At 38.4% G+C, this 27572-nt stretch overlaps 1 protein-coding gene and 1 long non-coding RNA gene across 3 annotated transcripts in view; one reads left to right on the top strand and one right to left on the bottom strand.

Moving 5' to 3' along the window:
• The first annotated feature begins 10037 nt into the window (after positions 1–10037).
• Positions 10038–26526, top strand: LOC112671425 (caspase-12). Of its 2 annotated transcripts, XM_025465697.3 has the most exons (12): positions 10044–10346; positions 11480–11728; positions 13036–13083; positions 15505–15753; positions 17065–17112; positions 19869–19960; positions 20236–20409; positions 21638–21872; positions 22288–22434; positions 25222–25331; positions 25706–25825; positions 26359–26526. In XM_025465697.3, exons 1-11 carry the CDS (start codon positions 10340–10342, stop codon positions 25802–25804), a joined length of 1458 nt encoding a protein of 485 aa, XP_025321482.1. In that variant the 5' UTR covers positions 10044–10339; the 3' UTR covers positions 25805–25825; positions 26359–26526. The 2 variants fall into 2 exon arrangements, with proteins under 2 accessions (XP_048965991.1, XP_025321482.1); XM_049110034.1 differs by lacking the exons at positions 11480–11728; positions 13036–13083 and having other exon boundaries at positions 10038–10346.
• Positions 25194–27572, bottom strand: part of LOC112671426 (uncharacterized) — a 39999-nt gene continuing 37620 nt past the window's right edge. Inside the window, exon 4 of the long non-coding RNA XR_003143622.3 lies at positions 25194–25364. This is a non-coding gene — a long non-coding RNA (uncharacterized LOC112671426). The remainder of the gene's footprint in view (positions 25365–27572) is intronic.

Below are 27572 nucleotides of genomic sequence, written 5' to 3' on the forward strand. Positions count from 1 at the left end.
TCCATAGACATTAAACAAATTAATTTTTCTTTTCATATTTATCTGCAAAAAAATTCGTAGACCCAAATGGTTGGAAAGGCATGTATTTCAAAACTTCTAAGAAACTGATGAGCTCTACTTTCAATAAACACTTCCCCATAAAAAAGAGAAGCAGGCTTTTTAAATTCTTTAACAGGGCTTATACAAAACTGAAACAAAATTAGAGAAGGAAGAGTTAGAAAAATACTGGCTGATTTCTCACAAACACTCATGTAAAGATTCTAAAAAACATGTTAGCAAAGCAAATCTAGCCATATCTGAAATAATATATTTATTAATTAGTATGTAAAGATACTAGTGTTTAAAAATGTGGTTACGGTTGATTAACTGACATGTTTATGACAGCTTTCTTCAAAATAAAAGATTAAAAAGTAGGAGTGCTTGAACACAATTCAATAGGAGTGCATTGAACACAATCTAAAGTTTATCAGTCTGTTAAGCATCTGCTTTGGGCTCAGTTCATGATGCCAGGGTAGTGGGATGGAGTCCCATATCCAGCTCCCTGCTCAAGGGAAGTGTGCCTCTCCTACTCCTCCTAGCTGATGCTCACTGTCACTATCTCTGTCTCCCTCTTTCTCAAATAAATAAATAAAATCTTTAAACAGAAAAGATTAAAAAGTAGATGTAAAAATTTAAGAGGTTTATAAAGGCATTCAATAGTATTGAGGGTTCATTTACAGTTAAAAATAATTAAAACCCTAGAAAATCAAGGTGAAAAGCAATTCCTTAATCTAATGCATGTATTTAATTTTTTTTTAAATTTATTTATGATAGTCACACAGAGAGAGAGAGGCAGAGACATAGGCAGAGGGAGAAGCAGGCTCCATGCACCGGGAGCCCGACGTGGGACTCGATTCTGGGTCTCCACGATCACACCCTGGGCCAAAGGGAGGCGCTAAACCGCTGCACCACCCAGGCATCCCTAATGCATGTATTTAATAAAGAGCATATCAACAAAATAGAAATAGCGGGGAAACACTTAACATGAGAAAATCTATAGCCTTCTTATGCAGAAATATTTGCATATTGCCTTTAAATAATATATAAGTAAAAATATTTCTATTTAATTTTGCAATGGATTTCCAATAAAGCCAAAAGTAAAAAGTATGGAACACAAGAAATAAAATCATCACTGTTCTTGAAAAATGGGATTTTACTCACTAAAAATCTCTTCAAATTAATAAGTTTCCTGGATTTGCAAGAATTCAGATCAATATACAAAATTTAACAGCATTCTTATATTTAAAAGATGATAGGAAGTGTTTGCTTTTTAAAGCCTCTTCTTGCAATAGCAAGGAACATCATAAGATATTTGAAGGTAATTGCAAACCAATTTTGCAAGTTATATATGGAAAAATATTTTTAAAAAAATCATTGAGTAACATAAAGGAAAGATTTAACTACTGTGAAGGATATCACCATCATTGACCAAAAGTCAAATGTAAACGTTTCAGTTTCCCACCCAAATTAATATATACCTAACAGAATAACAAAGAAAACAAAGAAAACCTAACATGGTATTTTCTTGACCTTAATAGCTTGTTTATACACTTTGTTTAGAAGGAAAAGTACTAAGAATAGCTAAGAAAACAGCCTATGGAATGGGAGAAGATATTTTCAAATGACATATTTGATAAAGGGTTAGTATCCAAAATCTATAAAGAACTTTTCAAACTCAACACCAAAAAAACAAATAATCTAGTTAAGAAATGGGCAGAAGACATGAATAGATACTTTTCCAAAGAAGACATACAGATGGCCAACAGATGCATAAAAATATGCTATCACTTATTATCAGGAAAATACAAATCATAACCACAATGAGAGATGCCTGGGTGGCTCAGCATTTGAGAGTCTGCCTTCTGCTCAGGGAGTGATCCTGGGGTCCCAGGGTTGAGTCCCACATCGGGCTCCCTGCATGGAGCCTGCTTCTCCCTCTGCCTATGTCTCTGTCTCTCTATCTCTCTGTGTCTCTCATGAATAAATAAATTTAAAAAAACACAATGAGATAGCACCTCACACCTGTCAGAATGGCTAAAATTAACAAGTCAGTAAACAACAGATGTTGGCAAAGAAGCAGAGAAGAGAGGGAGCTCTCTTACACTGTAGGTGGGAATGCAAGCTGACACTGCCATTCTGGAAAACAGTATGGAGGTTCCTCAAAAAATTGAAATAGACTTATCCTATGGTTCAGCATTTACACTATGAGGTATTTACCTAAAAGATACAAAAACACTTATTTGAAGGGGCATATGAACCCCAATGTTTATAGCAGCATTATCAACAATAGCTAAATTATGGAAAGAGCACAAATGTCCATGGACTGATGAATGGATAAAGAAGATGTGACAATGGAACATCATTCAGCCATAAAAAAGAATGAAATCTTGCCATTTGCATTGATGTGGAGGGAGCTAAAGTGTATTTTGCCAAGTGAAATAAGTCAGTCAGAGAAAGATATACCATATGATTTTACTCATATGTGGAATTTAAGGACAAAAACAGACTAACATACAAAAAAAAGGGGAAAAAAGAGAGGCAAACCACAAGAGACTCTTAACTATGGAGAACAATCTGAGAGTTGATGAAGGGAGGTGGATGGGGATGAGCTAATTGTGTGATGCATATTAAGAAGGGTACTTGTTATGATGAACACTGGGTGTTATTTGTAAGTGATAAATCGCTAAATTCTACTCCCGAAAGCAATATTACACCATATGTTAAGTAGAATTTAATAAATTTTAGAATAGAATTTAAGTAGAATTTAAGTAGAATTTAATAAAAATTCTAAGTAGAATTTAATAAGTAGAATTTAATAAAAATTAGGGAAAAAAGCTCTATCAGTTGGCATATGTAACAAAACAGAGACATAGAAGAGAATATAAAGGATAAAAATGAGCAATATAGGCTATGTCATGTTGCAGAGGTAAAATAAAAATAAGACAAGAAATCAGTTTGCAGAAAAGTACATAATCTCACATACATAATTATTCTACCTCAAGCCTACACAAAAGAGTACATACCTCAGGAAGTAAAGATCTCAATATGAAAACCAAAACTTTTAAGTTATTAGGAGGAGAAAAATAGAGGATAATATCTTCATGAAATTTAAATATTAGGAAATTTCCAAGATTCAGAAAGTATGTCACATAAAGGAAAAGAGTAATAAATTAATACAATAAAATTTAAGAACACTATATACAATGCTACACCTTCATTGTAGTGGTGGTATCCTGGTGGATATGTGTGTCTAAACTCATCAAAATGTCTACGTTAAACAAATGCAGTGTTTTGTATATAAATTATATTTCAACAGAGCTGAAAAAAAAATGAAAATAAAAGTGAATTACAGATGATAAAAAGGTGTAGAAACCATAAGAAATACTTTTTAAAATGCACAAAATCCATAAAATATCCATTCACTCAGTAAACCTATAAATAATGAATAATGACTATGTCAAGCATTAGGCATTAAATAGAAAATCCTCATGGATCTTGCAATTTATTTTTTTTAATATTTTATTTATTTCTTCATGAGAATACACAGAGTGGAGAGAGAGAGAGAGAGAGAGAGAGGCAGAGGTAGAAGCAGGCTCCATGCAGGGAGCCAGATGCAGGACTCAATCCTGGGTCTCCAGGATCACACCCCAGGCTGAAGGCAGCGCTAAACCTCTGAGCCACCCGGGATGCCCGGATCTTGCAATTTAGTGAGGAAAAGAGAGAAATAGAAGCTAAATAAATACATAATTTATCAGCAGAATAAGACCTGATAAAAGAGAGGAAGCCAGATGTGAGAAAGAAGGAAGAGCATTCCAGACAGAGGGAAAAGCAAAGAGAAATGGCCGAGACAGGAATGTAGTTGGTGTGTTTGAGGAGGAGCAAGGAGGTTTGTGTGGCTGGAATCCACAGACAAAGAGACTAGGACATGAGATCATGGAATTGCCCAAGGTCCAGATAGTATAGGTGTCATGGCTATAAAAGACCTTATAGTTTACTGTGAGATAGTAAACTATTAGAGAATTTGGAGCAGATAAATGAATCGAGTTACCCGAATTACATTTTATCAAGATCACTCTAGCTACTGGGTGGAGATGACAATGAGAAGGATGGGGCCAAGGAAGACCCAGAAAGAGGGTTCAGAAGACTACTGCAGAAATTCAGAGTTGATGGTAGTCTGGATCTGTATGAAATATGTAAAGACAGGGAGCAATCTTCACGTTTGGAGGGTAAAGCCAACAGAAGTGGAGAAAATTATATAAAGGACATAATAATTAAGTGTTCTACTCTGAAAAACCAGAGAATAACATGGAAAACACCCTAACACGTGGTAGATTTGGGGGGACTGAAATGTCTACCAGGCATTCAAATAGATGTCCATTTGATACGGGCTATATGAGTGTGACATTCAGGGGACGGGCATAGGCTGGAGGATAAAATTTTGTGCTGCCTTCCTATATATCAACAGTTTTTGAAACCAAGATACTGACTGGATCACACTGCCAACTAAGTGAGGACACATGGAACAGTGGCCTTGTGATATGAATTAACCAGCAAAGCTCACCAAGAGAAGCAGCCAGTGAAGTAACAGGAGACATAAGACAAGGTTGTGATATGGAAGGCAGATGAATGAAGTGTTTCCAGAAGAGGTGCAAATATCACTATGAAATGCTTCTAACTGGTCAAAACAGTGATTGAGGATTAATAATTTAATTTGTCAATGTGAATGACACTAATTACATTAATAAGAATTGTTTTGATACAAGGATACAGACAAAAGAGTGATTGGAACTGGTTTGAGAGAATAAAAGGAGCTTGGAGAGCTTTTGAGGAGTTGTGGGGAAGAGAGAGGTCTACGTGTGTGTGTTTAATAGGTTCATTATAATGTGTTTTATGGTTATAGCAATGATATCATTCAGTGGGAAAATGATACAGGAGAGCAATGGGACTATTATCAAACACTGTCCTCAAAAGGTGAGAGTGAAGGAGTCAAGTGTGAAGGCATGCCTTAGACTTGAGCAAGAGACAAGTCTAAGGCATCTCTTAGCAAGTACAACCAGGTAATAACAAAGTGATAGATCTTGAGGCTGGAAATATTCTTTGAATGTACAATTACAGGAGGCATCAGCTCCAAAGAGAAGGAAATGTAGTTCCAACACAGCACTTGGCCAGAGAGTATATACATAGCCAGTATATTTATAGCCAGTATGAATGATTTTCATTGTTTTTTAACATTTACAGTTATTGTATTAACAAAGCATGGAACATTTGGTTATGGATGCAGAAGTCAATGAAAATCTTTGGATATTTACACAATGAAAATAAAAATACAGGTTAAAAATAATAGTTTAGGGGCACCTGAGTTGCTCAGTGGCTAAGCATCTGCCTTCAACTCAGGTCATGATCCTGGAATCCTGGGATCAAGCCCCAGGTTGTGTGTGGGGGGGGGGGGGGCGGGGCTGGTCAGTGGAGAGTCTGCTTCTCCCTCTCTCTTGCTCACTTTCTCTCTCTCAAATAAATAAAATATTTAAAAAATAAAAATAAACATTAAAATAATAGTTTAATTGTGGATGGAGGAGATTGTACAGGCATGACTATTATCAACTTCTATACAGAGAATTACATAGGGAGAATTAAGTACTGAGCAACATTTATGATAGGGATTGCATTAAATGTGTCAATTGCTTTGGATGGTATAGAAAGTTTAACAATGTTTGTTCTTCCAATCCATTAACATTAAATACTTTTCCATTTCTCTGTGTCCTCTTTAATATCTTTCATACGTGTTCTATAGTTTTCAAAGTACAGATCCTTTACTTCTTTGATTAGATTTATTTCCAGGTATCTAATGATTTTTGGTGCAATTTTAAGTGGGATAAATTCCTTGATTTCTCTTTCTGCTGCTCCATTATTGGTATATAGAAATGCAACAGATTTATGCATGTTGATGTTATAGCCTGTGACTTTGTTGAATTCTTGTATCAGTTTTATTAATTTTTCAATGCAATATTTATATTTTCTACAGAGTATCTTGTCTGTGAAGAGTGAAAGTTTGACTCCTTGCCAATTTGGAAGACTTTCATTTCTTTTTTTAACTAATTTCTGAGACTAGGACTTCTTCCAGCACCATGTTAAATAAGAGTTATGAGACTGGACTTCCCTGTCTTGCTCCTGACCATGGAAGAAAAGCTCTCAGTTTTTCCCCACTGAAGATGATATTACCTATAGGTTTTTCGTAAATGGACTTTATCATGTTGAGCTATGTTCTTACTAACCCTACTTTGTTGAGGGTATTTATTAAGAATGGATTCTGTACTTCGTATAACGCTTTTTCTGCATCTATTGATAGAATCATATGATTCTTATCCTTTCTTATATTAATATAGTGTATTATATTGATTGATTTGTGACTACCAATCCACCCCTGCAGACCAGGAATAAATCCCACATGATCATGGTGAAATAATTATTTTAATGCTATGTTGGATTTGATTTTCAAGTATCTTCTTGAGAACTTTTGCATCCATGTTCATCAGGAACATCGGTCTGTAATTCTCCATTTTAGTGAGGTCTTTGTCTGCTTTGTCATCAAGGTAATTCTGGCCTTGTAGAATGAATTTGGAAGTTTTCCTTCCATTTCTATATTTTGTAACAGTTTCAGAAGAATAGGCATTCTCTCCTACTTAAAAGTCTGGTAGAATTCCCCTGAGAGTTCATTTGGGAAGGCATTTATTTGGCCCTGGACTTTTATTTGCTGGGAGATTTTAGATTAGTAATTCAGTTTCTTTGCTACTTATGGGTATGTTCAAATTTTCTATTTCTTCCTGATTCAGTTTTGGTAGTTTATGTTTCTAGGAATATATCTATTTCTTCTAGATTGCCCAAATTGTTGGCATATTAATTTTCATAATATTCTCTTATAATCGTTCACATTTCTGGTGTTGGCTATGCTCTCTCCTCTTTCATTTCTGATTTTATTTATTTGTATTTCTCTCTCTCTGTCTTTTTTTTTTAATAATCCTGGCTATAGGTTTATCAATTTTGTTATTCTTTCAAAGACTTAGCTCTTAGTTTTGTTGATCTGTTCTATCTTTTTCATTTGTTTTTATATCATATATTTCTCTGTTCTTAATTATTCTTCTTCTGCTGCTGGTCTTAGGCTTTATTTGATGTTCTTTTTCCAGCTCTTTTAGGTGTAAGGTCAGGTTGTATATGTGAGACTTTTCTGGTTTCTTGAGGAAGGCTATATTGCTATACACTTCCATCTTATGGCTGCCTTTGCTGCATCCCAAAAATTTTGGACCATCATGTTTTCATTTTCATCAACTTACATGTATATATTTTATTTCTTCTTTAATTTACTGATTAACCCATTCATTCTTTAGTAATATGTTCTTTAACTTCCATGCATTTGTGTCCTTTCCTTTATTTTTTTTCTTGTGCTTGATAATAAGTTTCATAGCATTGTTCTTTGAAAGTATGCATGGTACGATCTCTCTTTTTGTACTTGTTGAAACCTGATTTGTGAGAGTATTGAATCTTTTCTGGACAATGTTCCATGTGTACTTGAAAAGAATATACATTCTGCTGCTTTAGGATGAGATGTTCTGTATATGTCAGTTAGGTCCACATGGTCCAGTGTGTCATTCAAAGTCATTGTTTCTTTGTGGCTTTTCTGCTTAGTTGTTCTGTCTATTGCTGTAAGTGTAGTGTTGAAGTCCCCTACTACTATTGTATTATTATCAATGAGTTACTTTATGTTTGCTATTAATTGACTTCAATATTTGGCTCCTCCCAAACAGTAGCATAAATATTTACAATTGTTAGATTTCCTTGTTAGATAGACCCCTTATTGATTATATAGTGCCCTTCTTCATCTCTTATTACAGTTTTTCATTTAAAATCTAGTTTGTCTGATAAAAGTATGGGTACTCCAGCTTTCTTTTGACATCCATTAGCATGATAGATGGTTCTCCATTCTCTCACTTTCAATCTGCAGGTCTTTAGATCTAAAATGAGTCTCTTATAGGCAGCATATAGATGGGTCTTGTCTTTTTTATCCATTCTGATACCCCATGGCTTTTAATTGGAGTATTTAGTCCATTTACATTCAGAGTGCTTTTTTAAAAAAAATATATATTTGAGAGAGAGAGAGAGAGAGAGAGAGAGAGGAGAAACAGAGAGAGAGGGAGAGCCTCAAGTAGACCCCATGCTAAGCATGGAGTCCCACACAGGGCTCAATCTCACGACCTCAAGATCATGACCTGAGCCAAAACCAAGAGTCAGATGCTTAAGTACTGAACTACCCAGGTACCCCCATTCAGAGTGATTACTGAGAGATATGATTTCAATATCATTGTATTACTTGTAAAGTTGGTGTTTCTGGAGAATTTCTCTGATCCCTTCTAGTCTTCACTGCTTTTGGTTTTCTTTCCCACTCAAAGAAATGCCTGTAATATTTCTCTCAGGGCTATTTAAGTTGCCTTTAGTTTTTGTTTGTCTAGGAAACTCTATATCTCCTATTCTGAATGACATCCTTGAAGAATAAAGTATTCTTGGCTGCAGATTTTCCCATTCAGCACATTGAATATATCATGGCACTTTCTTCTGCCCTGCCAAATTTCTGCAGAGAGATCTACTGTCAGCCTTATTTGTCTTCCTTTGTAGGTAAGGATTTTTTTCCCCCTTTGCTGCTTTCAGGATTATTTCTTTATTTGTGCATTTTGCAAATTTTTAAATATATTACTTAATACTTTAAAATTAATCAAGAAAAGAATTGAAAATCATGATGTCTTTAAATATTAGGTAGCACAGGGAGCAGAGCAGTGTTAGTGAACTAGATCTTATTTTTCATATGAAGTAGCCAATAGTATTGTTTGTATTTGGTTTATCAAAAAATCAAAGGATAAAATAGGGATATTATTGAGAGTTCTGAAAATTAGCACAAGAAAATAAAAAAATAATAATTTAGGGAAATTGTATGTAGAATGTTGGACTGAATATAGGAGAGCTGTATTGGAGAATATGGTTTTTATTAACCTCTTTTCTGTACAACTGGATCAGATACCTTCTGCATTAATTGGTACAACATTTAAAAATTATAATTTATCAACATTGCTAATACTAAATGGTCATCAAAAAATGAGATAGTTCCTAATGTTTTTACTCTTATAAATGTCTGCCATACATTGCAAAGTTATGCAAAGCAAATTGTAGGTGTTTCTTGGTGAGTAACAAACTATCCCCAAAACACAATGGTTTAAAACAATAAGCCTTCACTAATGATCACAAATTGATCAGTCAACTGTGTGGTTCTTCTTATCTCCATGTGTCTGAGTTCACCTGCACACAGGGTAGCCATCTCCACATATCTCTTATCCTCCAGCAATCTAGCTCAGGCTTGTTCACATGGAAGGTCAGGGGTCCAAGAGGGAGAAGTAGACCATGCATCTGCATAGCTGGCACAGTACTGCATAGGATCCATTTCCTGCATCATGATGGCAAAACCAAGTCAGAAGTGAAGTGAGTTTATAGTCAGAGCAAAGGATACAAAGAGACTCTTGATGGTGGCCAGCAGTAACAGTATTGTTCTCAGTTCTTTTTAAAAACATAAGACAGAAATTCTCAATGGTGAGCATATAACTCTGGTTAGTTTGTAATATGAGATTAAAGAAGTAAATGATCTTACTTCATCTCATAACATTTTATTATGTATTGATTATTTAATTTGATAGAAAACATCTGTTGTTTAAAAAAATAATTTTAAGTAAGAGAGTCAACAAACAGAAATATATACATTTTCCCAGAACTGACAAGTACACAGATGAGGAAAGAGAGAAGAAAAGAGATCACTTATTTGGGTTTTTAAAAACAGTGACAGAAGTATCAGTTTGTCTGGTTCCAGTTGACTTCCTGCTCCCCTTAAGCCTTGCAAGATCATGCCTCGCTTCATGGGTGGAGTAGGCATCCCTGTAGTGAGGTGTCCCTTCTATTTTGCGGCTTAGGGGTGGCACAGAAACAAATGAGGGTCAATTTGACTTATTAACGGTGTCAAAATAGACTGCAAAACAGAACACAGAAACTGTGTGGCAGTAAAGAGAAAAGACAGATTTTACTTCTTGTTACCAAAGGAACTAAGGTACATATCAGAAGAAGAGTCAAATTCTGTCTCTGCAAAGACAAGAGAATTTGAAAGGCTATGGTTTCCCATTTAGGCAATACTAGCATGCCAATCCTCTGAGAGCAAAGGAAGAAGGTTGCTTTCATTTTCACTACTATTCCTGCCCAGAGAGCCCAAGCAGTGATGGCTGGTGAGTGCCTCCGGTTTTCTGTCCTTCATGCCTGTGTTTTGAGGGAGTTACAGCTCAGGAGGAAGGAGTCGGGGACTTGAGGAGCCACAAAGGGGGCTCTAACAAGACAGAACTGTTTTACTGTGAGAATGGGAGGGCTGGGAGCTCAGGGCAAGTAGCAAGTGTGCTAACAGACAAAGTATTTCAGTTGAGAAGTTACAGCTTCTTGGGGGGAAAAAGGGAAATGTAAAAATCTGGACCTACATTCTTAGAACCTTCTGGTGATTTTGATCTTTTCTTTGAATTCATACTGACTGAGAATTCTAACCATTTTTAAACATTCTTATCAGGGTGAGGGGCCATCAGTTGAGTATATTTCATTTCCTCCATATTTCAGCTCTCTATATGACCTTCGTTTACAGCAGTGAGCAAGCCAGCTACAATGTGTGCTCTCAATCTCTGAATACAGAGCCACCATGGCACCTCTGCCCAGGGAACAAACATGCATTCTTTCCTAAGTGGCAATACTTACTTATGCTTTACTGCTACACATCTTAACTATAGTATATTTTTAAATAAGGTATGATGAAAATGACAGGAAGTGAAGAGATAACAGGTGATACCAAGCTGAATGTGGTCATCACTAAGGTACTTAAGAAGCTGCTATCCTTCCCTGAGTGTCAATTTCTCTACCTGTAAAAATAGCATAGGATTGGGGAAGACTGGTGCTACTCTAGTGTGGTCCTCAGAATACTAGCTTTGACATAACGTGAGATATTGGTAGAACTAAAGATTCATTCACTCCACCCTAACCTACTTCTCAGATTTCTGGGAATGGGTTATACCTGGGTGCTTCAGGGATTGAGCGTTTGCCTTTGGTTTAGGTCATGATCCTGGGATCCTGAGGTCCCGGGAACAAATCCCGCATGAAGCTCCCCACATGGAGCCTGCTTGCCCTTCCACCTTTATCTCTGCCTCTTTCTGTCCGTCATGAATAAATAAATAAAATCTTAAAAAAAATTTTTGGGGAATGGGTACAGGAAGTTCTGCTTGCCAAATTCTCTGATACTTTTCTATGTTAAATATGAGAACCATGGGCCTAGAATCAGAGATCTCAAGTCCTGTCCATCCCTCAAATCCTATCGTTCTCACAGGCAAGAGACAATCACAAGATCCTGTCAACGCAATAAAGGTGGTTGCCAGCACCATGCTTAATAGCTTTTTGGAAGACTTGAAGGAAAAGAATGTGTTAAATAAGCAAGAGTTACAAACAATGGGGCAAACAGTGAATGTCATCACAAAGAAGACTGAAAACCTGGTTGGTGATCTCACTGAGAAAACTCAGGTAGTAGGCAAAATATTTAAGGACCATTTCCTCAATTCCGGGAGCCTGCTGAGTTTAAGTGAGTATCTCTGGCCAAAGGACTAGTGATTTATTCTTTATCTGTTCTGCTTATGCAATCTCTGTCTTCTTATTTCTATTTGCAAGTGGAGAATAAACCATCCACATCTCCAGTACCTCCTTGCCTGAAGGCCCCGGACCTCCAAGGCCCTGGGTCAGCATCTGTAATCACTTTATACTACTGCACATCTTCTTTATTCATCAGCAACTGTCATCTTCCATCATCCCATAACACTCTTTATTCACTGTGTTATATCTCCCCCTTGCTAAAATGGAAATTCCATGAGGCATGGAGCTGTGTCTACTGTGTTCATTAATATAGCCCCAAATCATGGAAATAACACCTGATATATAATAGGTGCTGAGTAAATACTTGTGAAATGCATAAATGGTGCTGGAGCTCTACTAAACTCAGGGACAGTCTTAGCTAATCCGTGCTATTCTGGCCACATGCTATAGACAAAAGAGTCATTCCCACGTGTACAAAGCACTATGGAAAAAAAATCCACTATCTTCTGCTTTGCTGTGGCTTGGCCCAAAAGATAAATCCCTGAGAACCTGATTGTCTTTGTTAAGGGAGTACCTAGGGAATTTGAGGGTTACCGGAACTAAGTATGCCTTTCTCTCTGAAGCATGGGCTGGCACACTCTCTTTGAAGGGTCAAGATAGTCAATGGTTTAAGTTGTTTTTTTTTTTTTTTAAATTTTTAATTTCTTAAAATTTTTTAAGTTTTTTTTTGACTAAATGTTCTCTGTCCCAGTGACTCAAATCTGATGTTGTGGCATAAAATTAGTAATAAGTACAAAATGATTGTGGATGTGTTCCCAATAAAACTTTACTGACAAATAGTGGTATTGAACTGACCTTGACCTGTAGGCCAAATTTGCTGACTCCTACTGTCAAGTACCATATATACATGAGTATAATACCACTTCCTGGAACATCCTTCTGGGATTATTTTGTTGTTGCTGAAAGACTACCTAACCTTATAGAGATGTGTACTTTCTTTCCTCAGAATGAAAAATGCTATCGCAGAGAAGCCTTGATTAAATATTTTGATTACTCCTTGAATCATATAAACAAGAACATAACAAGTTCTTTGTTCCATGGAAACTCTGCCTCCTCCTTCACTTGGCAGAAAGTCATTGTCCTTTAAGACAAACCTGGAGCTTAGAAAATGGGCCAAACTTCCAGCCTTTATAGGGTAACCCCATGCCAAACATAGTCACTTCCTTGTGAGTGTAAGGGAGTTTTAGATGTGGAGGTTCTGGAAACTTAACAGCAAATCTCCTTTTCCTATTCTTTCAGAATCCCATGCTGAAAATGAGGATGAGTGTAGTGAGTCATCTTCTGCAGGTGAGTGCCTTCAAATCCCACATCACAAATGAAAACTCTCAGACTTCTAGTGTTGTCAGAATGCACTGTAGTAAAGACCTAGAAAGTGTGTTTTTAGTCCATTTCCCATCTCTGGAAATAATCTTCAGAGTAGAATATTGATCCTAAACCTTTGTTCATTCCACCTCAGAATCTGAAGATGAAAGTGAAGAAATTGAAGAAGATGAAAAATGTTGAGTCATCCCAGGCACTGGCTCTTCCTCTAGCAAGTGCCACCAAACCCAGTGGCTCATGTAGACCCTCGTACCTCACTCAGGGTAAGGCCCTAATAGCAGGGGCCCTAAGTTACAGTAGAAAGACCACTGACATGGGTTCAGAAACCCTGGGTTATTTCTTCCTTTCTACACCTAACCAAGTCAAAGTAAGGTCAATATTTATACTCCTACTTTCCCATCTTCTAAGAATCTGGAAGTGAAAGTGAAGATCACTAAATTGGGGAGAAGGCTGGAGGCCACAAGCATGGCTTCTCTCTATGAGAGGCAGTGTCATGGACCCCTGGTGACATTCTGTGAGCTAAGGTAGACAGAGGCTTATGGTATAGTGGAAAGAAAACTGGCATAAAACCCAAGCAATCTCTATACTGAGCTCATCACTGCCACTGTGTGATCATGCTCTCTGGTATAAATAACCCAACCTTTCTGAGACTCATAGCTCTCAATGAGATTAACAACATCTTTAAAAGATTCATAAAACATCAGAGTTAAGCAACTGTAGAAACAGAACAAGGATGTGGTTAAGGAGAGTACCTCAAAAAATAAAACACAACAGGATGAGTCACACATACTGTTGATCACTAAAGAAACGGATGACTTATTGAACCACATTAAAGAATCACAGTGTCTAGAAAGGATTAGTGGTAGTGCTGTGTTCTGAATACCATATTTTCAAAAGTTCTGGACAAGCTTACAAAGGCATAAACACTTTGTAATCTTTACTCACTGTTACATCCATTCATATATATTTATGAATATACATGAAGTGATATATATATGTATATATATATACATATATATATAAATTGAAAACCTATTATAAAGATCCTGCTTTCATAGAGTTAACAGAGTAGTGAAGATACATATATGATAAACATGAAGGAAATAACCAGTACAACTCAGGCAACAGATAAAAGGAAAGAGGTGAGTCACATGGGCCAGGGTGAACAATTATGAGAAGTGAGTTGGGGTCATATTTCAGTACATATCTGACCAACAGAGAGGGGGTTGTGCCACACTCTGAAGTGAAAGCAACCCATGGAGGAGAACCAAGCCGAAGGGCACTGAGTAAGAAATGGACTTGCCACAACACAAGGCCAATCTGATGGGAAACTAGGAAATTAGGAGGGACATAGTGAGACGAGATGTTATGGACTCAGGCTGGAGCTACCATACTGTTTGCAGCCTTTTAGAAATTGAGAAAGACTTTGAATTTTATTTGCAATCTAAAGTCTGGGATTTTGGGCAGCCCTGGTGGCCCAGAGGTTTAGCGCCGCCTTCAGCCCAGGGTGTGATCCTGGAGGCCCCGGTTCAAGTCCCACGTCGGACTCCCTGCATGGAGCCTGCTTCTCCCTATGCCTGTTCTCTCTCTCTCTCTCTCTCTCTCTCTCTCTCTCTCCCCTTCTCTCTCTCTCTCTCTCATGAATAAATTTAAAAAATCTTTTTTTATAAATTTATTTTTTATTGGTGTTCAATTAGCCAACATATGGAATAACACCCAGTGCTCATCCCATCAAGTGCCCCCCTCAGTGCTCGTCACCCAGTCACCCCCACCCCGCACCCACCTCCCTTTCTACCACCCCTAGTTCGTTTCCTGGAGTTAGGAGTCTCTCATGTTCTGTCTCCCTTTCTGATAATTCCCACTCATTTTTTCTCCTTTCATATTTATTCCCTTTCACTATTTTTTATATTTCCCAAATGAATGAGGCCATATAATGTTTGTCCTTCTCGCAAGATACATCCATGAAGGCAAGAGAAACAAAAGCAAAAATGAACTATTGGGACTTCATCAAGATAAAAAATCTTTAAATTAAAAAAAAAAAAAAAGCCTGGAAGTTTTAAGTGGAACAATGATAAAAGTGCATGGCACCAGAAAGTCCAAGGGTGTTCAAATATTTCATTTAAGAGATTATTGCTTTTAGGTTTGAGGTGTAGTAATGGAGACAATTGATTATATCTGGACCTCTTTTGGAGGTAGAGTCAACAAAAGTTATTAAAAATAAAAATAATACACTACATCCAAACCTATCAAATCAGATTTCTCGAATGGGTGCGGGAAGTTCTGCTTGCCAAATTCTCTGATACTTTTCTATGTTAAATATGAGAACCATGGGCCTAGAATCAGAGATCTCAAGTCCTGTCCATCCCTTAAATCCTATCGTTCTCACAGGCAAGAGACAATCACAAGATCCTGTCAACGCAATAAAGGTGGTTGCCAGCACCATGCTTAATAGCTTTTTGGAAGACTTGAAGGAAAAGAATGTGTTAAATAAGCAAGAGTTACAAACAATGGGGCAAACAGTGAATGTCATCACAAAGAAGACTGAAAACCTGGTTGGTGATCTCACTGAGAAAACTCAGGTAGTAGGCAAAATATTTAAGGACCATTTCCTCAATTCCGGGAGCCTGCTGAGTTTAAGTGAGTATCTCTAGCCAAAGGACTAGTGATTTATTCTTTATCTGTTCTGCTTATGCAATCTCTGTCTTCTTATTTCTATTTGCAAGTGGAGAATAAACCATCCACATCTCCAGTACCTCCTTGCCTGAAGGCCCCGGACCTCCAAGGCCCTGGGTCAGCATCTGTAATCACTTTATACTACTGCACATCTTCTTTATTCATCAGCAACTGTCATCTTCCATCATCCCATAACACTCTTTATTCACTGTGTTATATCTCCCCCTTGCTAAAATGGAAATTCCATGAGGCATGGAGCTGTGTCTACTGTGTTCATTAATATAGCCCCAAATCATGGAAATAACACCTGATATATAATAGGTGCTGAGTAAATACTTGTGAAATGCATAAATGGTGCTGGAGCTCTAGTAAACTCAGGGACAGTCTTAGCTAATCCGTGCTATTCTGGCCACATGCTACAGACAAAAGAGTCATTCCCACGTGTACAAAGCACTATAGAAAAAAAAAATCCACTATCTTCTGCTTTGCTGTGGCTTGGCCCAAGAGATAAATCCCTGAGAACCTGATTGTCTTTGTTAAGGGAGTACCTAGGGAATTTGAGGGTTACCGAACTAAGTATGCCTTTCTCTCTGAAGCATGGGCTGGCACACTCTCTTTGAAGGGTCAAGATAGTCAATGGTTTAAGTTGTTTTTTTTTTTTTTTTTTTAATTTTTAATTTCTTAAAATTTTTTAAGTTTTTTTTTGACTAAACGTTCTCTGTCCCAGTGACTCAAATCTGATGTTGTGGCATAAAATTAGTAATAAGTACAAAATGATTGTGGATGTGTTCCCAATAAAACTTTACTGACAAATAGTGGTATTGAACTGACTTTGACCTGTAGGCCAAATTTGCTGACTCCTACTGTCAAGTACCATATATACATGAGTATAATACCACTTCCTGCAACATCCTTCTGGGATTATTTTGTTGTTGCTGAAAGACTACCTAACCTTATAGAGATGTGTACTTTCTTTCCTCAGAATGAAAAATGCTATCGCAGAGAAGCCTTGATTAAATATTTTGATTACTCCTTGAATCATATAAACAAGAACATAACAAGTTCTTTGTTCCATGGAAACTCTGCCTCCTCCTTCACTTGGCAGAAAGTCATTGTCCTTTAAGACAAACCTGGAGCTTAGAAAATGGGCCAAACTTCCAGCCTTTATAGGGTAACCCCATGCCAAACATAGTCACTTCCTTGTGAGTGTAAGGGAGTTTTAGATGTGGAGGTTCTGGAAACTTAACAGCAAATCTCCTTTTCCTATTCTTTCAGAATCCCATGCTGAAAATGAGGATGAGTGTAGTGAGTCATCTTCTGCAGGTGAGTGCCTTCAAATCCCACATCACAAATGAAAACTCTCAGACTTCTAGTGTTGTCAGAATGCACTGTAGTAAAGACCTAGAAAGTGTGTTTTTAGTCCATTTCCCATCTCTGGAAATAATCTTCAGAGTAGAATATTGATCCTAAACCTTTGTTCATTCCACCTCAGAATCTGAAGATGAAAGTGAAGAAATTGAAGAAGATGAAAAATGTTGAGTCATCCCAGGCACTGGCTCTTCCTCTAGCAAGTGCCACCAAACCCAGTGGCTCATGTAGACCCTCGTACCTCACTCAGGGTAAGGCCCTAATAGCAGGGGCCCTAAGTTACAGTAGAAAGACCACTGACATGGGTTCAGAAACCCTGGGTTATTTCTTCCTTTCTACACCTAACCAAGTCAAAGTAAGGTCAATATTTATGCTCCTACTTTCCCATCTTCTAAGAATCTGGAAGTGAAAGTGAAGATCACTAAATTGGGGAGAAGGCTGGAGGCCACAGGCATGGCTTCTCTCTATGAGAGGCAGTGTCATGGACCCCTGGTGACATTCTGTGAGCTAAGGTAGACAGAGGCTTATGGTATAGTGGAAAGAAAACTGGCATAAAACCCAAGCAATCTCTATACTGAGCTCATCACTGCCACTGTGTGATCATGCTCTCTGGTATAAATAACCCAACCTTTCTGAGACTCATAGCTCTCAATGAGATTAACAACATCTTTAAAAGATTCATAAAACATCAGAGTTAAGCAACTGTAGAAACAGAACAAGGATGTGGTTAAGGAGAGTACCTCAAAAAATAAAACACAACAGGATGAGTCACACATACTGTTGATCACTAAAGAAACGGATGACTTATTGAACCACATTAAAGAATCACAGTGTCTAGAAAGGATTAGTGGTAGTGCTGTGTTCTGAATGCCATATTTTCAAAAGTTCTGGACAAGCTTACAAAGGCATAAACACTTTGTAATCTTTACTCACTGTTACATCCATTCATATATATTTATGAATATACATGAAGTTTTATATATATATATATATGTATATATAGAAAACCTATTATAAAGATCCTGCTTTCATAGAGTTAATAGAGTAGTGAAGATACGTATATGATCAACATGAAGGAAATAACCAGTACAACTCATGAGTTTGAGGTGTAGTAATGGAGAGGGTGATAAGTGATTATATCTGGACCTCTTTTGGAGGTAGAGTCAACAAACCTATGAATGGATAGATGGCTGTGGGTTAATGTAGGAGGAAGAGGAATCAGGTTTAATCTAGGTTTTCGTTGGCAACTAGGTAAGATTCCACTAACTAAGGTAGAAGAAAACTTCTAGTTGAGGGAAAACTTAGAAGAAACAGATGTATGGGAGTGGACAAATATTAAGTCCTTCTCTGTGCCTGTTTACTTTGGTATATGTATCGTATCCTAAGAATGTTGAATACACAGGTGGATCTGAGTTGTTTTTGGAAGAACTAGGCATGAGGAAGCAGTCTCAGGATGCAGGAACACATCGATGGTGTGTAAGATGATGTGCTTAGAGAGGCAGCCTGGGGAGAGAGGCTCACAGAGGATAGCAGAGGGTCTGATATAGAAAGATGAAACTTTTACAGGTGTGGCAGGAAAGCAAGATCCAGCAAAGGGCAACCAGCCTGGGGAAGAAGCATAGAGAACACTGTTCAAGGAAGAGGGAGACACATATGAGACAGGGCCAAATCAAGGTCTGAGCCAGGTTCTTTTTGGCCAGAGGAAGTGGAGCTCAGGGCACAGGGACAGTCAGTGCCCTTCGACAGGAGGAAGAGTATTTCTTCTTTTGATTAGGAGAGGAAGGACAGTAAGATGGGGAAAGAGACATGCAAATTAACAGATTGGTGGGTTAAAAAGATGTAATCATTCTTACGCAAAAGTTTTGGATGGAGCAGAAGGCATGATTCCCTATGGGAATACAAAAGGTGGCGGAGGGAGGATACTTGATAGCTGTTTTCAAGTATTTGAGGTAATGATTCACCAACAAGCAGTGATAGACTTTTCATCTGTGCCAGATGATCATTCCAGATGCTGGAAATACAAAAATTAAACATACCTTCCCTGTCCCAATTAAGTTTACCATACAGTAAATACAATTAGGATAAAATATAATCATTGTTTTTATAAGGCATTTACATAAAATAATTGAAACACCAGGTAATTACATATTGAAGCCATAGAAGTATTCATGAACTTTCACAGGAAAGGAATTAGATATTTTTCTGGATGGTCCCAATAGAGGAAATACATACCAATGCTTACGAGGTTTGGACTTTGTGATCCTCAGAACTGTTCAGAACACTGTAGAACGCTGAAAGTTCTCCGTTAGTGGAGACGTTTCACTAGTGATAATAACACAGTAGGGATGTTGGGAGTGGAGTTCAGGTATCGGAATAATGATTTGCCCCAGCCAGAGGAGCATGAGGCCTCCTTCCAAATCTTAGGTACTGTGTTTATGTGAGTCTAACTGGTTGGGTCTGAAAGATTAGTCAGTGTCTTGACCACTGATAAAAACAGAAAGACAGTGGGGTCAGCAAGAAGCAGAAAGAAAGAGGAGGTACCCAAGATTTTAGTTTTTGTCATTTTTTTATATAAAATGGTTTTCTTATTACAGTAAGCTTTTTGAAGGAATGGCAGTAAGTGTCCCCGAAAAGTGAGATTCCACTGAAAAGATCTCCATGGCCACAAGGCAGGGGGTGCTACTCCCTAAGGGTTATTTTTTCTCTCATAGTTCTTCAGGAAATCCAGGCCTCCCAAGTCAAAGTGCGGAAGCTTTGTCCCTGTGACCATTCTCATGAACCAAAGATAACAAACGTGCACGAGGTAACTAACATGCCTTGGAATAGGAGCACAGGAGACTGGCCACTCAGATGACACACTGGGAGCTCACTGGGAACTTTTGTTCTTGTTGGGGAAGCCTTGGATCAGCTCAAAAGATGTGGGATGATATTTAGCCATGTCATCTAATTAAGTGGCCCCCACATCAGGTTTTCTATCTGTTTCAGCCCATCCCTCCCACACACATGCAACTCCTCCCCACCCCTGCCAGGCAAACATGGGGAACCGGGTGCAACTCGCTCTGTGTCTGTTATTTGCAGATATATCCAGTGATGGAGAAGGAGGGCCGAACACGCCTGGCCCTCATCATTTGCAACAGTGAATTTGATTATCTTTCTAAGCGACAAGGCTCTGAAATTGACATTTTGGGGATGCAAGACCTGCTGGAAAACCTGGGATATTCAGTGGTTGTAAAGGAAAATCTCTCAGCTCTGGTAATAGCCCAGGATAGTGAGACAAGCTTCTTTTCTTCTCTTTCCTTCCTGGATTTCTTCTTTCACAGTGGGAAGAACATAATGTAGGTTTCTCCAGAATACGCATTCCTGGATTTCAGCCTCTTCCAACAATGCACATTTTTATAGCAAAGATTTATAGATTAGTGTTTCACTAAAAATGTTGGATATTTCTACTGCTTTCAATTTGGGAGGCACTGATGATTTGAATGTCTAAGCGTGACACAACTGCAAGGACTTTATAATTTCAATATTATGTGTCTAAATGTAAAGCCAAGAATGTACTTAAAAAAAAAAGTTGTGCACACACACACATAGAAAATGTTGTGATCCTGGCTCTGCCAAAAAATACTGCAGATGACTTTGGATAAACCGTCTTAAACTTATAAAGGAATTTCTTAAATGTCTTACTTCATGTCACTAGAAAACTGTCCGTCAGTCTCTGTCTCACTTTTTTTTTAAGATTTTATTTATTATTCATGAGAGACTCAGAAAGAGAGAGAGACAGACAGACACAGGCAAAGGGAGAAGCAGGATCTTCACAAGGAGCCCCATGTGGGACTTGATCCCGGGTCCCCAGGATCACGCCCTGGGCTGAAGGTGGCACTAAACCGCTGAGCCACCTGGGCTGCCCCCAATGTCTCACTGTTTTTTAATGAAAACTTAGGGGAACTTCAACATGTAGCACATATGAAAGCAGAGCCTTCAGGTGGGAGACCTGTCACCTCACATGTCCCTCCTTATCCTCCACCTCCCAACACCTCCTGCAACCTAAGGTTCTACTGAAAACCACCTGGCTACACAGTATATGAAAAATCCACTAGGTGCAGTGAGTTGACCATACAACTCTTGCTTTCAGTTCAGGTCATGATCTTAGCATCCTGAAAACGAGCCCAGTGTTGGGCTCTGTGCTAAGTGGGGAATCTGCTTGAGATTCCCTCTTCCTCCCCTTCTGTCCCTCCCCCTCACACACACACTCTCTCTCTTTCTCTCTGTCTCTCAAATAAAGAAATATATCTTTAAAAAAAAAAACCTCTGCTAACCTTTACATTTTATATGTCTAATTTTCTGGTTTTATGTCAAAATGAAATTTCTCTTACAATTCCCTTCTGTCCAAATCATCTGATTTCTTAATGCCTACCCCATCTATTACTTGAGTACAAACTATATATGAAGAGATCGTAGGTAGTAACTCTGGAGACTCTTTCAGGAAATGAAAACAGAGTTGAAGAACTTTGCAGCCCGCCAAGAGCATAAATTCTCAGACAGCACGTTTCTGGTGTTCATGTCACATGGCACCCTGGATGGAATCTGTGGCACAAAGCACAGAAATGAAGAGCCAGATATTCTTCATGATGACACCATCTTCCAGATTTTCAACAACCGTAACTGCCGGAGTCTTAAAGACAAACCCAAGGTCATCATCATGCAGGCCTGCAGAGGCAGTGAGTCAGGGTTGGGGGACCCAGGGAGGGGCCATACACCTTTTTCTATTCTTCTGGCATCTACCCTTCATTTTTCCGGGGATGAGTAAGAGAGACATTTTAGAACTGCATTCAGGTCCAATCCAGAAAGAAATTAAGTCTGTATCATCTTTTAAGAAGTGTGAAGAACTAGGATAATCACAAATGTCCCAATCCTTTGAGACTAGGTCATTCTAAATATAAGTGGGCTTTGTATGATTCCTAGTCAGTGAGGCAGTTGCTCTAGTAGGGAGGTAGTTTCTCTAGTTGTAAGGTACTTGCATTTTTAATAAATTCCATATTGAAATGTACTGAAGTAAGGGTATAATGGTAAAGAGATTTTGTATGTGTGTCTGTGTGTGAAACATCTTTCATAAGACAAGGGTGTCTCTCCCAGGAGGTGACGGGGCCGTCTGGGTGACTGATGTGGGAGAAGCGTCTGCATGGACATGTGACCAGCCCTTGCAGTGCTACATCTTCAACGATGCTATAGAAAAGACCCATGTGGAGAAAGATTTCATTGCTTTCAAATCTTCGACTCCACGTAAGTGACTTCAGAGAGAATTCTCTCAATCTCCTATCAGTTTCCAGATTACAGGCTTGGCTATGAGTCTACATCATCACTAATATAAAAACATTTCTTCTCTACTGATATATTTTATGTAGAGAAGAGGTTTAAAATATTGAGTTTTTTATATCTAGAAATATATAATTCTTGATTTTGGAGGAAACCCTCAAAATAAAGCAGATTTTCATGAAGATCCCAATATAAATAAGTGAAGAATTGTTTTTGTTAGTTAAATTTGTTTAATGTAGCAATGGCACAGAAGTGTATTTTAGTCTTATGGTTTGGTCCATCCAATGATCTACTAGCAATTGAACTAGACAATCAATAACACTATAACACTTGTGTCACACATTTTAGAACCTCTTGGTTGGTTATTTGAATTTAGTCTTTAAAAAATTAGTTAACATTAAAATGCCTGACTTCAGTATAATGTAGCCAACGACTGATTATCCTTCTTTGGCAGGAAAGACATAGCAGAAAATAGAAAGAGAAGATATGCTGAGTCACTCACAGTCAAACCCACAGGAAATCTATTTAGCAGTCGTCCATGATGTTGTTTTATTAGTAATTTACAGAACTAGGGCAATTTCCAGAATCTAGTTGACACAAATCACTGTTCTAAGTGCTCTGGTGTAGTGATTACAAACATTGATGTGCACAGAATGTCACCATGTAGAGTTCTGATTCTAGGTCTGGGGGGTGGGCCTGAGATTCTGCTGGCTCGTGGCCACATGCAAGGAGCAAGGGACTGAAGGATACTCTGAATCTAGTGTGGGGAAACAGGGAACAGGCTGTGCAGGGAACACCCATTCCATACCTGCAACAGTGCTGAGACGGAGCTGGCGTACCAAGGGGGAAGTGGGAGGGGTAGGTAGGGGCCGTATAATTTGAGGGCTCATTTGAGGAAGGATTTGGCCTTTTATGCTAACATACTTTATTACTAATATTACTTTATACTAATAGTAATAGGAGATTTTGGTGAAACACAAGCCATGAAATGGTAAGATTGACCTTTTTAGATAACCGCTCTGGGGATTTTGTGGGGAATGGATTATGATACAGCAAGACATACAGGAAGGCAGGTTGAAATGTTACTGCAGTATTATAGGCTACAGGTGATAATGACAGTCTCAGGAAGACATAGCTGTTGAATCCAGAAATAAGTACCCTATAATATTTGTGTGACCTGATATTTAGTGGATATGGCAAGTGAATAAGAAGGAATGACACAGGTGACTCGACGTTGCAAGGGATGATTATGATGCCTTCATTAAGATGTGAATCCTGCAAGATAGCGTGAGGTGCCTTCAGCATATTTCAAGAGGAAAGGAAGAGAGTTACAAAGCTGTATTTTTCAGAAGAGATTGGCATTAGGATTTGAGGAGATGCTTGCCTAAGAATTATCTTTAATGTTCTAAAAATGGATGAAATTATCTGGGAACAGAGAACAGGCTGAGAAGGCATCCCAAAGTGGAGGCTTGGAGAACTGTAGAGACAGAAGCTTTAGTCAGCAAAGTGGACACAGAAAGTATGGTTGGAGGATAAGAAAGACAAGTAGGAGTATGTGTTGTCAGAGTTACCAGGAAAGCATCAGACCAGTGTCTGATTTAAATGGGTGATCAGGGGATCCCTGGGTGGCGCAGCGGTTTAGCGCCTGCCTTTGGCTCAGGACGCGATCCTGGAGACCCGGGATCGAATCCCACGTCAGGCTCCCGGTGTATGGAGCCTGCTTCTCCCTCTGCCTATGTCTCTGCCTCTCTCGCTCTCTCTGTGTGTGACTACCATAAATAAATAAAAATTAAAAAAATAAATAAATAAGTGGGTGATCAGGGGATCCCTGGGTGGCACAGCGGTTTGGCGCCTGCCTTTGGCCCAGGGCGTGATCCTGGAGACCCGGGATCGAATCCCACATCGGGCTCCGGGTGCATGGAGCCTGCTTCTCCCTCTGCCTGTGTCTCTGCCTCTCTTTCTCTCTCTCTCTGTGACTATCATAAATAAAAAAAAAAAAAAAAGTAAAAAAAAATAAAAAATAAAAAATAAATAAAAATGGGTGATCAGGTAAAGGTAAGGCCCAGTAAAGTAAGTGTGAGATCTCATGTCAGGGATGACAGCGGGAGAGCCCATTGGTGAAGTTGGTGTGGTAGGGACACACCACACCAGATGGGCAAGCTAGGAGAATGGGAACATGGTGAGGAAGACAAGCCTGAGAGACATAACTACAAAAAGGAAGACGAAAGAGGAAGTAGCTGCAAGTAAAGGGACAGGTAGGAGACTGTTGACTTTGTGATGATGGGACAGATCTGATCTCATTGCAACGGTAATAAGAGGCAGTCGCTCAAAAGATGTTTGCAATAAAAAAGTAAGGGTAAGATATTACAGTAGGAAACAGTACAGATGAAGAGGAGGTCCAGACTCAAGGATTGTCAAGATCTAGATTTTTTTTTTTGGGGGGGGGGGGGATTATGTAGTAAGTAGCTAAAGGAATTATGTTAGTGGAAAAAGAACATAATTCCCCCAGAGCCATGGGGAACAACTGTGGGTCTGCCTACGAACATGCAGGGGCGCTTATGATTGACAGCCCAGGACAGTTTTCTCCAGGCTTGCTATGGAAACCCGAGGTCCCAGCTTTATCCAAATTTGCCTTTCTCTCTCCTCCAAAGCATCAAAATCAAACCACGTCCAAGAGATATGGCTCTAAGAGTCTTCCACACTTACACAAAGGCCACATCTCCCAATATTTTAATATCTCCCTTTTATTTGCAGATAATGTTTCTTGGAGGTTGAACACAGATGGCTCTCTCTTCATTTCCCACCTTATCCACTATTTCAGAGAGTTTTCTTGTTGTCATCATTTGGAGGAGATTTTCCGAAAGGTAGGGGTCTTCTTGTCTTTTCACTGTTCTGTCCTGGAAAACCATGCAACCATTTTCAAACCTTTATTTGAGAACCCTGAAATCTGGTGACACTCTTCCCCACACTGCAGGTTTACTTAAAGAGGAGGGTTTTTTGAAGTGCTGCAGAAACCAGTGTGAGTTTTTCTGATTCTGATAGCCTTGCTTATTCAGAAAATGCTTTCGAGGATGCTATTTTATTCATGTATTCACTATAGCCAAAGGAAAAACGAAAAATTTCTTGTGTTTACTACCTGGCCACAGCCTTAATAGACTCCATAAATTTTCTCACTTCTAAGGGAGAAGTCCAGATTTCCCTCTTAGGAAATCTCTAAAGATTTTCTTTACTACCTTAGGTTCAAAATTCATTTGAGACGCCGAATACAATGATCCAGATGCCCACGATTGAAAGAGTATCCATGACACGCTATTTCTACCTCTTCCCTGGGAATTAAAACTCATATGAAACATCTCAGGTAAATGTCTCCAAGAAACAGACTTGGGTGCTCCCGGCTCATAGTCTTACATAGGGTGGAAAGCAGGGATGGAGAACAGATGTCCACTAGTCAGAGCCTCCTCTGCATTTTCTTAATGGCCCTGGTTTCATTTGAAATTGTAAAGAATTATAAGTCTAATGGTAGCCAGCTAGAAAATCCTTCAATCTTCATTTCTCTCAAGGACCTAAGGGGATGGAAAATATTTAGTTCTGATGCATGCACAAAACAAAATAATTGGCCATGCATAAACAGCTGCATGTGGCTTCCTCCTCAAGAAGTCACTTTAGCTGAGTTTCATTCCTTCTCTGTTTGTGATGTTTGTGCCTGGACCACAGTCATCTGATGGCTGCTGGGTCCATGCTGAGGCAAAGAGGCCCCGTGCAGATCCTCCCATTTAGGGATGATAGGCCCATAGGCCTTACGTGAAGGCCCACCTCATAGCAGAGATTAATTCTATTTGTATCTTACCTTCAATAACACCTTAACTCGTTTTTTCTCTCTAATTTTTCCAGGAAAATTGAGCCATTTTGTTCTCTGTGAACCTACTATTTTAAAAGGTGAATGTTTGGTCATGAATATTTTTATACTAAACTTCCCAGTTGCCCACCCTCAACCAACACCAAGCTAAAATCTGTGTCATATTGCTGCTGAGTTAGTGCTGAATAAATTTTTTAATTACATTTGTTTTCTCATTTTATCTTAAAAGTAAATCATTTTCACTACAAAACAAAGTTTAAGTATAGAAAAACAAAAAACTGCTTAATGAATAAATAATATTATTACATTAATAGGTGTCCTGATATTAAGCAATGATTATATTCTTGGGATGAAATCTTTGTCATAGAGGATCATTCATTTCTTCTCCATTTGAAATAATATTCCTAATATCTGACTTAGAACTCCCAATTTATATTTATAGATTGAGTTATCATTTATTTTGATTTATTTCTAACTTGGCCATCAGGTATTTTTAATGAACTAAAAGTAGTATTTTTTGTGAACCCTAGAAAGTCAAAAATCTTTTATCCCCGAGTTCACTTATAACCTAAAAACACATATAAAGATCAGTGTGAATTTATTCCTTAGTAGTAATTTTTAAAAACTATCAAAATGTTGATTTTTTTAAAAAAATTACCAATATATATCTGCATCTGTATGTTCATTATTTTAACATTCAAACTGCAAATGAAGGCCAATTTGTAAAGCACACACAAAAAAGCTTTACTTTGTTTTAATCTTGAGAACAAAAGATTATGTAAAAATATCCCTTTAGAATTGAAAGTTATAAAGAGGGAAGTAAAAATCCTTTGTTTAGCGAAATGATTTGTGTTCTCTCTCCTCCATCCTGTTGTCTTTCTCTCCGTATATACAAACTCACAGATGCATTTAGAAACATAACTGTATAAAATACTCTATGACCTGCACTTTCCTTTTTTCAAAATAACTGCTGAGGATCATGGTGAGTAACACAAACAGCCAGCCTGTGGAGTAAACCATCTAGGGCTGAGTTGGGGGTGGGGAGTCTCTGAGGTGTCCTCAGACTGTCCCTTCTGTCCTCTTCACTGAGCACTTTAGATCCTGGAGGTCAGGTCTTGGTTAGAGATTGGCTGTGGGAGCCGCAGCTCTTACTGGCACCAGGAACACAGCCCTCCAGCCACCAAGAAAGAGGAAGAGACAAGACACAGGCCCCTCCCTTTCAGGGAGCCTTCTCTTCCATCATGAGTCA

This window comes from Canis lupus, chromosome 5 (assembly GCF_003254725.2).
Source record: "Canis lupus dingo isolate Sandy chromosome 5, ASM325472v2, whole genome shotgun sequence".
Lineage (NCBI taxonomy): Eukaryota > Metazoa > Chordata > Mammalia > Carnivora > Canidae > Canis > Canis lupus.